General features: G+C 46.9%; 4 protein-coding genes across 4 annotated transcripts; 2 read left to right on the top strand and 2 right to left on the bottom strand.

The window, feature by feature from the left end:
* Nucleotides 1-645: 645 nt before the first annotated feature.
* On the top strand, nucleotides 646-2,786 carry RhiXN_00506 (actin cortical patch component; the record flags this gene model as incomplete). The annotated part of the gene is made up of 12 exons (XM_043320325.1): nucleotides 646-731; nucleotides 781-843; nucleotides 900-963; nucleotides 1,015-1,099; nucleotides 1,149-1,327; nucleotides 1,377-1,446; nucleotides 1,509-1,603; nucleotides 1,731-1,960; nucleotides 2,017-2,200; nucleotides 2,251-2,379; nucleotides 2,434-2,475; nucleotides 2,529-2,786. The coding sequence occupies 12 exons, from the start codon at nucleotides 646-648 to the stop codon at nucleotides 2,784-2,786; spliced, it is 1,485 nt and encodes a 494-aa protein (XP_043179337.1).
* Nucleotides 2,787-2,988: 202 nt separating this feature from the next.
* Nucleotides 2,989-5,812, bottom strand: RhiXN_00505 (uncharacterized protein; the record flags this gene model as incomplete). Its single annotated transcript, XM_043320324.1, has 10 exons — nucleotides 2,989-3,270; nucleotides 3,325-4,277; nucleotides 4,326-4,392; nucleotides 4,440-4,557; nucleotides 4,607-4,729; nucleotides 4,795-4,937; nucleotides 4,989-5,367; nucleotides 5,418-5,537; nucleotides 5,593-5,676; nucleotides 5,736-5,812. The coding sequence occupies 10 exons, from the start codon at nucleotides 5,810-5,812 to the stop codon at nucleotides 2,989-2,991; spliced, it is 2,346 nt and encodes a 781-aa protein (XP_043179336.1).
* A 358-nt stretch (nucleotides 5,813-6,170) lies between these two features.
* Nucleotides 6,171-7,211, bottom strand: RhiXN_00504 (lysozyme; the record flags this gene model as incomplete). Its single annotated transcript, XM_043320323.1, has 7 exons — nucleotides 6,171-6,223; nucleotides 6,274-6,292; nucleotides 6,347-6,466; nucleotides 6,527-6,660; nucleotides 6,714-6,764; nucleotides 6,818-6,952; nucleotides 7,019-7,211. 7 exons carry the CDS (start codon nucleotides 7,209-7,211, stop codon nucleotides 6,171-6,173), a joined length of 705 nt encoding a protein of 234 aa, XP_043179335.1.
* Nucleotides 7,212-8,284: 1,073 nt separating this feature from the next.
* On the top strand, nucleotides 8,285-10,053 carry RhiXN_00503 (aquaporin, Major intrinsic protein family; the record flags this gene model as incomplete). The annotated part of the gene is made up of 9 exons (XM_043320322.1): nucleotides 8,285-8,377; nucleotides 8,430-8,798; nucleotides 8,849-8,965; nucleotides 9,018-9,051; nucleotides 9,107-9,202; nucleotides 9,262-9,415; nucleotides 9,477-9,575; nucleotides 9,634-9,747; nucleotides 9,858-10,053. The coding sequence occupies 9 exons, from the start codon at nucleotides 8,285-8,287 to the stop codon at nucleotides 10,051-10,053; spliced, it is 1,272 nt and encodes a 423-aa protein (XP_043179334.1).
* Between the last annotated feature and the right edge of the window lie 129 nt (nucleotides 10,054-10,182).

Below are 10,182 nucleotides of genomic sequence, written 5' to 3'. Positions count from 1 at the left end.
GTATACTTGCGATCTGTGCTGCTGCTGCGACCCACTCTCTTTTTTTTTCTTCTCGCATACTACTTACATCAATATATCCGTTGTCTTGCTTATTCCTCGACTAGAAATGAAGCACTTGGTGGACGGGTTTCATTGTATTGGCTTGGTGTTCATATTTCCAATAGAAGTATTGATTATCAGTTATATGTGCACGTGCATCTTGCAAGCTTAGACATAACTACCTGATCCATCACCTGGACTTTCTTGACTAACCCTAAGTAATGTCTGTTATAGCGGAGAAAACCTATCCATGCAATCCCTTGACTACTAGAGGATCCTCGACGAAACTGAGCAGCCATGGGGACAAGATCGTATACACCAACGGCCGGTCCATAGTGGTTAGTGGTTAGCCATCACGAACGCAACACCCTACCTTACGTCCTGCCCCCGAATTACAGATTCGTGATTTGAATGTATAGTAGGGTAACATCCCAAGGGATACGCGCTTATAATTACGATTCTCAGACACCTGCTTTCGGGATAACCTACTCACAGCACACCCAACCTGCTACCGTCGCGCGTATCTCACCTTCAGGATATTACTGTGCTTCAGCTGACATCGGAGGAAATGGTAATCATTCAACAGGATAATTTCCGTATCTTCTTATGCAACATCCTTCAGTTAGGATCTGGGATATTGCCGGAACCGACCAAACCTTAAAAAACGAAAAGAAAGCTATCTCAGGCCGAATGTAAATGCCAACACTTCCCTGATTTGCTTATTACTGATATGTGCTGAAGTAACGACTTAGCATGGGATGCAGATAGCCAGCGAATCATTGCCGTTGGTGACGGCAAAGAGAGGTTTGTCATTGACGAGGATAGCTACCAAGTGCCACTGACCAATCGACCAATTACAGATTTGGTGTGGCCTTCAACGCTGAATCAGGAAATTCAACAGGTGACATTACAGGCCATTCAAAGGTAATAGCTATCACGTTGCCGCGTCGATCATACTCAACTTGGCACACTCAGGTACTCAATGCAACATCCATACGCCACAAACGGCCGTTTCGTGCAGTTACCGCAGGAGATGATAATACAATCGTATTCTATACAGGTCCGCTATTCATATTTCCCAGTTAGAGAAACTAAAGAACGTTTCACAGGCGTCCCCTTTAAGTATGATTCCATTATCAGTACACACACACGATTCGTTCAGGATGTCCAATTCTCGCCTTCTGGAGATGTATTTGCCAGCGTTGGATCCGATATGAAAGCGTTCTTGTATAACGGTGAAACTGGAGAGACTCTGTCAGAATTTGCAGGGGCGCACAAAGGCAGTATTGTAGGTGTGGCAGTAACAACACTAATGCCCGTTGTTAATATTTCTGTAGATGGCATGCGCTTGGAGTCCCGACTCTGCGAGTCTACTTACGTCCTCTATGGATCGTACCGTCAAGTTATGTAAGTCTTTTTTTTTTTATTGGAATAGCCACACACACATGTTCACGTCTTTTGCCTCGTAGGGGACGTCGAAACCCACCAGTCCGTGACCACTTGGAATTTGGGTTCTGGAGTTGAACATCAACAAGTTGGCAATACCTGGGCTGGGGACAATCTCGTTAGCCTATCGCTCAATGGAACTCTGAATATCTTTGACAAACGGGATGGATCCAAGCCGACCCGCACCTTATATGCGCGTATCTGATCTACAATTTGCCCTCAGTACCATACTGAATGCCAAACAGGGTCCCACCCACTCCATTTCCTCCATCGCAAGCCCATCTCCAGGAACATTCTTGACTGGGTCCAACGATGGTCGAGTCATCTCATTCACTACTGCAGAAGGCGCGCGGCCTGTTGCAGGAGAGCCTCATAAAAGTCAAGTTGTCGCACTTGCTCATTCAAATGATAAGCTTTTCTCGACTGCATTCGATGATAGTGTTCGATCCATCGACATTGGAGAGAATAAATTCTCGTGAGCATAAATATGTACGTAAACACCCCCGAACACTAATATATGCATATGTCCAGGGCAATCGCTACCCCCACCAATGGCCAGCCAAGGGGTATTGCAACCTCAGGGTCTACTGTTTATGTTGCTACTTTGAACGGTGTTCAGGTCCTGGAAAGCGGGAAAGAGAAGTATAAGCTCCCCGTTAATAATCCTGTTACCGCGATTGCAGTTTATGGAAAAACTGTTGCAGCTGGGAGCGAAGTCCGTTATTTTTATATGGTAATGCACTAAACTAATTTGGTTCTATGTAGGACAAGTCAACAACACTTTATGAATGGGACGGAAGTGGACTTAAAGAGTTGGGGAAACTTACATCGAACAGGGGGACGATCACGGCGATCGCATTTTCTCCCGACGGGTCTCTCGTCGCCGTTGCAGACGTAGGTTGCCATTTACGATTCCAAGCAACTTTTATAATTGATTTTGATTCATAGTCTGCTGGCAAGATATATGTGTATGACGTCGTGAAGAAAGAGGTACGAGATGGTATTTTCTAACATATGAATCCCCTTTAAGTAGCACACCGTAGGTCGCTATTTCGAGTTGGGTTTTCCACAGTGCCCGCGTTTATAGCCTTGCTTGGACGGCGGATGGAAAGCATTGCGCGTCGGGGTCCTTGGATACGCACATCTATATTTACTCCGTCGACTCGCCAAACAAGAATGTTTCCACCAAGAACGCCCACGCAAACGGTGTCACAGGAGTTATGTGGATAGGAGAAGGGATTTTGGCTAGTTCAGGAGCAGACGGTTGCGTGAGAACTTGGAAGGTTACGCCCCCATCTTGAGAGCGTAGCATATAAATCGATCTAACAAATACTATTTGGCTGGGTGTAACATGATTATATTGGTCGGCTTACTCGTGTAAGTTTCCCATATGATTATCTGCAACAGAGAAGACAATTATACGCAAGAGCCAGTGAATAATAATATGAACAAAAATCGCCAATACATATATACAAAAAGCGATAATCCTGCTAGTAGCGTCCGTTATGTTGGGCACTTGAAACGGTTGAACCGTTCTGCGGTCCGTTCTGGACTGGAGATGATGATATCATTATTGTCTATTACCTTGGAACCCAGGAGAAAGTCTTCATCGTCGTCATCAATCACAATCTCGGTCCTCAACGCTGGCTCTGACTTGCGACCTCTCGCCTTGGGTCGACTTTTGGGCATTCCAAGGGGCTGAAATACATGAGTGGGTCGTGGGCCCAATAGTTGGGGAGGTGATGGGGGTGCTGTAGATTGAGCGGGAGATAGATAAGGCAAGGACTAAGGATAATGAGCAATCGAAATCCTATACGCCCACATGCTATGAACACATACCTTGCGTCCTTTGACTACTTTAAATCCATACTTCGCCTCCCAGCCCCGAGCTACACGAGACCGCCGCTCAGCAGCCTCTGCTTCGTGTTTCTCGTCATCCGAGAGGTACTCCGTATCATCCAGATCTGGGACTCCTTCATTCACAGCGACTTGGCCAACGAGGGGATCACTAGGCGTCCACGGGCCTTCCTCTGATGCACTGATTTCGCTGACGCTTTCCTGAGAAAACACTTCCCGTAGATCCACCAATACCGATTTCTGTCTAGTTGTATTTGGTGGGAGCGCATGCTTAGAAGAGCCACCTTGAAGGGAAGTGCCCAACTTGTATGTAAGCATTGGGGTTGGTATCGGTAGATCCTGGTCCGGGCTTCCCGGCTCGGTGGATCCTATAGACAGGTGGGGCTGCAATCGAGGGTGAGAAACCCGTTTTCGTGTTGATTCGGGGCTCGATAAATCTCCTGATATTGATTCTGGACTCTTTGACCTTGAAGTTCGATCAGGTTGAACCGGGGATGAGAGATCCTGGAGCAATGAGAAGGTGTCTGGACTGGCACTACGCGAGACAATAGAGCCCCCCGCGTCAGGTTCACTATTTTCTTCGTCCATGGTTAGATCCACCAAGTTTCCACTCCATCTTCTTATCAAGGTTCGAGCTGCGCGCGGAGTCGTTATTTCTTCGAACGAATCTGCTCGTTTCCGCTTTCGTTCTTCAGCTTCCCCGGAAAGGGTACGAGATTTTGGGGGTGTAGATTGATCGCCAAAGAAACGACTGGTTGTGTTAGAGCATGCGTTCGGTCGTGTAGGACCTTCAATCTCCATAACCTCCCAATCCTCCTCCGGCGGAGTTTTGTCTACAAGTTGCGCAGAAAGTGAAGATCTTCCACTTCCTTTTACACTAACGAATTTGGGAAGTGGTGTATGTTTCTTGCGATGTGAAGATATTGTTGCAGCCCCTATATAGGGCATAAGTCACGTTCGCCTCGAGTTGGCTAAGTGCTTACCAAAGAAACTTGAGATAGATTTCTGAGAATCTTTGATACTCGCATTACTTGGCACTTCTGTCGATATCTTCAACATCATTAGTCAAGTTCGCGGATCAATTCGGTTTTACCTACTGTCTTGCCTTTCCGAGGTTTTGGTTGGAACGCCGGCATCATATCTATCATTGTATCTCGCAATATAGGGCAGAAATCCCCCTCAGCAATCTTTTTGGCAACATCGGGAGGTAAATCTCTGCTATTCCGTGAGTATATAGGCACACATTGCGTATATATCGACTTACTCTCCTACGAACGCGTCTTTGCTTTCATCCCATCCTTCGTCGGCAGGAGGTGACCCCAGGTGAGTTAGCCTTTGAGAAGCGGGATCGTAAACCCGTTGGTGAAGAAAAGCCAGTTCAGCGATTCTAAAGCTTTCTAGGTATCCCTTTGGCATTTTGAAGGTTCCGTCCATTCGAATTGCCTGAATAACCTATCTCCAAATTCATGTCTGATTCGTCGTCGCTGCGTCATGTTACTTGCCTTTTCTGCTGTCTTCCATTTTCGTAAAAGTTTGTAGGCTGTTTTCAGTCCAAGTCCTGGAAGAGAATCAATGTAGTCGCATCCGGATAGCATCTGCAAGCAAGTTGGTCATTGATGGCAAAACCTTCCAAACAAATCACTCACCGCCATCCATCTTAGTTCCTTATCACTCCATCCTACCAAGTTCAGACTGGTGACTGCCGCAAGGTCCTCTCGTCGAACGTTCACGCAAGAGCCATCTTGCCCGAGCTTGAACAACAGATTTCTACAGCCGAAAACGACCAAATCCGAGTCTTCGGTAATTATGCCATCCACAATCCCTTCTCGCTCCAAGTAAGCCATTTGAGCGTCAGCCTCGTACGGTGCAACAACATACGATACCCCTTCAGCACGTAGAGCCTTGATAAGCTGGTAGGCCATCTGGGGTGTAATATCGACACATTTTTTGTAGTACTCGTAGGCCTCGTTTCCCTTGCCTTGTGCCTCTAACAGCTGAGCCTGAGCAAGACTCTTGGAACGCTTCCTGGAGAATTCGTTAGTTACACTAGCATAACCCAATGCATTACCCCCTACTCTTCGCGATCTTTCTCAGTACCTCGCTTGGCAGGCAATGGACCACCATCAAACACAATGTAAGGAGTAATACCATGGTGGCGCAGCATCCGCACTCGATGCATCGCATAATCAACATATCTTTTGAGTTCTCAGTGAGCTGACGTGTATTTCCCAACATCAGTTGAGCACTTACTTGGTCGTGTATTGCCCTTTCACTAGCTGAATAGCACAAGCATATGCTCCTCGATGAAGCCACACATAACCATCAACTGCTAGGCTTCCAAGCACAAGCGGCTGTCAGACTATATTTAGCTGATTTAACCTATTTCTACTCACGTTTTTCCTGAAAATTGGGTTATGTTTGTATTGATATGGATAGACTTGAGCAACGGGAGGAGTCCTTGTATACCCATGAGAATCACTTCGGAGCCTCAGAGTTGACAATATACTGGTTTTTGTGCTTTTAACAGATATATTACGTTGAAAATTATTCAGAGAGAATTGACGGAGAGGTCGCTACGAGCTAGGAGCGGTGTTGGTTAAGCTCTGGACCCCAATGTCTCTAGTGGGGCGCGCCCAAGTCACGTGGCTTCAGGTACCACCCCTACCCCGAACACACGCGCATACATGATCCCAAGGGTCTTCTATTTTTGCCCATCAGATATTGTCGGCCTTGACGCGCACAATGGCTTTAAATTTAATTTTGAATGGCGGACTATACAAAAGGCCATGCCTTGCGATGTGCAAGACACTTTGCATGAATTTCTGAGCCTAAGAGCCCTTCGCATAACGTGCCAATCCAGCGGCATCCCCGTTCCAATAATCTGAAGGGCCATATTAGCAAATAATAGAGCAACGATTAAACATTGACTACCTTGGTCAAGGGGTGAAGACTAGAAGTATATGTAAGTAATTGTCTACAATGTATGCAGTGCGCCGCTACTTACGCTGTACTGCCAGAAAGTATAGTAGGCCCATCCAGCGGGGAGAGTGCCAACAGCAGAGGCATAACGGGCGATCCACAAGGCGTTAGTAGAGCCAAATGCAGCAGAGTTTCCAGTGCATGTCTTATACCCGAATAGTAATTAGAAAATAGTGGCTGGTGGGATGCTTTACTTCTTACTTACCTGCCACCAATCCGTGGTAGTATAAATAGTGGGATAACGACCCGTCTTCGATTGATAGGTATTACTAAAGTCTTTAATCCAACTAACCATGCTTGCCGCCGAAAGGCCGTAACAGGTCGCGCCATACGGGTTATCTAGTGGTGGCATCTCGTAAGAATGTACTGTCAGGCTAAATTGTGGTGCCTACACTCAATATCAAGAGCGCCTGGTAGTGTCTTTCCATCAGCTGACCACCCTCCTGCGAATGGGCATGAATAAGCTTATATAGCAATCCAAGGGCCAGACTCGTACCCCCATGGGCCAAGAAATAGTTTGCTTGGGTGGCTCCAGAAGAGATGTCTGGGCGAGCAAAATGATAGGAGCCACGGACGATACCAACGTTATATGACCCGCTATATTGCTGATTGAAGTAGGGGTTGGTATATCCTAGAGAAGGTACATATGATCGCGCTTGAGCTCAGTGTATCAAGAGTAATCGAGATGAAAGCTCACCAGTTCCCTCAGTGGCTTTGATATACGCGAACGTGATTCCGGCGCTCTTCTGAGCTGCCCAGTCAACATTGCCTTGATAACCAGACACGTCGATACCTTTGGGTTGCGCACGCTTCTCCAGGGGTGCAGTAACTCTTGCTGATACCAACCCAGTGATAGCGAGGGTACCAGTGATAAAAGCGACAGTCTTCATCTTACGAAAATGGTTCAGGAAGGATGTTCAAGCTAACCGGCCTCTGTTGGAGTGGGTTTTATACCAGTGGATTCGCTATGAGGGTACAGAGTCTTGACCCATCTCCTTCGCATAGGTCATCGAGAGATCGCCGGGTTCAGCTCGGTCAATGTCTAAAGACGTGTCAGTAAACACATTCTGATCGACGCTGGGTGAGAATTTCGAGCTTCCATGATGCTCAAACCATATGCTTCAACGAACTAATCAGTCAGACTTATTTGAACTAGGCTATTTTAAACCAAACAAAGTATTTGACCAATCATACAAGTGGCAGTTGCATGAGGATCCGTCACGGTTATGAAGTCCTTCGATGATGTAAATATGAAATTTCATATGAGAAGGTAATCACGAGCGAAAGTAAGCATGGGTGTATGCGTTTAATTTGGCTGTTACTAGAAATTGAAAGCCACGTGCATATGTATTCGAATAAATACTCACCCAGTCCCTGCTTCAACCGGGTGCACTTGCCTCCCTCTCAATCGCTTTCGCCTATACCTCAGATATTCTTTCTCGTGTTATCACGCACCATATACCATTATTTACTGTTACGGGGTTTCCAACCCCATAATCAGCACTGGTACTATTAAGTAACTTGAATCGGCAACAAACATAAACAATTGTAATTCTACAACTCATAAAGTGCGATCCCGCTACGGTCCTTCTATGCCACAAGGAAATACATATACTCTACTAGCTTCCCCTCAGATGTAATATTTCCATGTAAGCAATGTTTGCATGAGTAGATGAACTGGAAGGGGATGCCTAATTAGTACTGAGCATTACCACGATACGTGGTATCACATGATGAGTCAGCGTAAGTCTTGTTGCGAGGATTTTACCCGACGTCAAGATTCACACCCCGTATCAAGGGCGCAGTGGGATTTTCTTACCCATTCAGGTCAAGCATTCCGTGTGTCTCTCGTGCTTCATCAGCTCCGAATCACTATGAGGTCACATCGCTCGTTACGGCTCGGCCTATTGTGTCCCTGTTGCGCCTCTGTGACCCACCTCAGTTCCCAGGTTTTACATGTTCTATGTCCCGTAGTGCGGCACCTTTGACTGGACTACAAAACCCACTTGAACTGGGTGCTCACTGGCTTTCACTCGAGTTTTCCCGCATCGATACGGTGTCGACGTGACCTATCACTCGGAACTGGTCTGATATTCATATTTATCGAGACTAGGCCTGCTTGTCAAACCAGCTGTCTTCTTATTCTTCCGGAACCCACCAGTCCTTCCACCGATTCAATTTCTTGGGGTCGCTGGGGAGTTATGTCAGGAAAAGTTCATGTACTTAAACCGCGTGTGCCAGATGTGTTTCCTGGCTCGTGGGCTGTTGGTGCACGACCTGCGTCGATGATGAGCGGTCTCCCTGTCTGGGCTACTACAACTGAAATCCCGCCGCTCCCCGAGTTTGACTCTGACGAGAAAACCCTTCAGCACGCTATGAACAACCTCCTTCCTGCACCTTCAAGCTCCTTCAGTAATGGATTCAAGGGCTTCTTCGCCTGGGATATGTGGTCAAATGCCAGGTTATGGAAAGCCGGTGTAGGTATCCAAAGCTCCTATTTATCGACTGGGAGTTGACTTTCATTTAGATGGTTGAAGGCGCCTCAAGTATAGCCTTTACATTCTTAACGGGTGCTGTGGGTGTAACCGTCCAAGGTTATCCTGCCGCGGCAGTGGGTCCGGTCGTTTTCTTCGCCAATACTATTGTAGGGGGTTTCTCTTGAATAGTTTGTACCATATGCTTAGCCTTAAATCTAGATTTTGTCTCTTTTCATTTTTGGGCTTTCAACCGGTAACCCATCTCCTTTCTTTATCATTTCGATTGAAATACTCAGTATTCTATTCAGCTACTGGTGCACATATCAATCCTCTGATCACTCTTTCGACAACAATTACTGGACTATGCCATCCAGTGCGAGCAATGATCTACATTATCTGTCAAAGTCAGTGACATTCGAAGCCATTGATCAAGTGTTCAAACTTAACCTTGTTTAATTTTTAGCTGCCGGCTCATGCATCGGTGGTGCCTTGCTTCGTGGTGGTATTGGTCATGCTCGCGCACTCGAAACGCATAATGGCGGCTGCTTCCTTGATCCGAATGGCCCCATGTCGGTTGGAATGGCATTCTGTATCGAGTTCGCGTCGGCGTTCGCTTTGTAAGTCATGCTCTTACGTTGTATGTATAGCACAGTCTTATCGGAGCGCCCATGAATCCAGGTTGTTTGTATCTTATGGTGTTGGTCTAGATCCCACACAAAAAGAGCTGTATGGCGCTGCCTTGGGTCCGCTATTGGTCGGAGCCTTAGTTGGTATGATGTACGTACTTCCCATCATTTGTTATACTGCCGGTGTTCTGACCTTGATATGCACGAAGCACGGCCTCTACATCTGGTCTCAACCCCGGTTACAGCGGAGCAGGAATCTTCCCCGGGCGGTGCTTCGGTCTTCAAGTTGGTGTCGGACAGTTCTACAGTCATGATTGGGTATGGTGAGTGTCCCAACCGATCTCACTACCCTGACGGAATATATGCACACCAAATTTCCTCCCACCTATTTTCCTAAATTGGGCATAACCACTTACGCAACTGTCCTCCCCAGGTATGTACCGGATTTTGCGGCCGCCATTCTCCACGGTGTTGTCTACCATTTCGCACCTCCTTATACTCGCGAGTGTCCGCTCTCGGCGACTTCGTGCCCTCGTGAAGGCGGTGGCGGTGGAGAATCTAGCCCTTCCAGTGGAGACACTGTCTCGCTCGACGAAGAAGGTGTCGTCACCCTTGAAGCACGAGTTTAATGGCCTAAAATCCATGTGCTCGTGGCTGGCTTCTGCGACTTTCATGGTGTAATTCGCTACGTATCACTGTCCTCATTTCTTCAGGACTTTGTTCTGGGTTTGTCACATTGGATATGTCATTTCGCATGG

Source organism: Rhizoctonia solani, chromosome 4, assembly GCF_016906535.1.
Source record: "Rhizoctonia solani chromosome 4, complete sequence".
NCBI classification, from domain to species: domain Eukaryota; kingdom Fungi; phylum Basidiomycota; class Agaricomycetes; order Cantharellales; family Ceratobasidiaceae; genus Rhizoctonia; species Rhizoctonia solani.
Note: the sequence above shows the minus strand (reverse complement) of the source record. Positions and strands in the feature narration are given on the sequence as shown.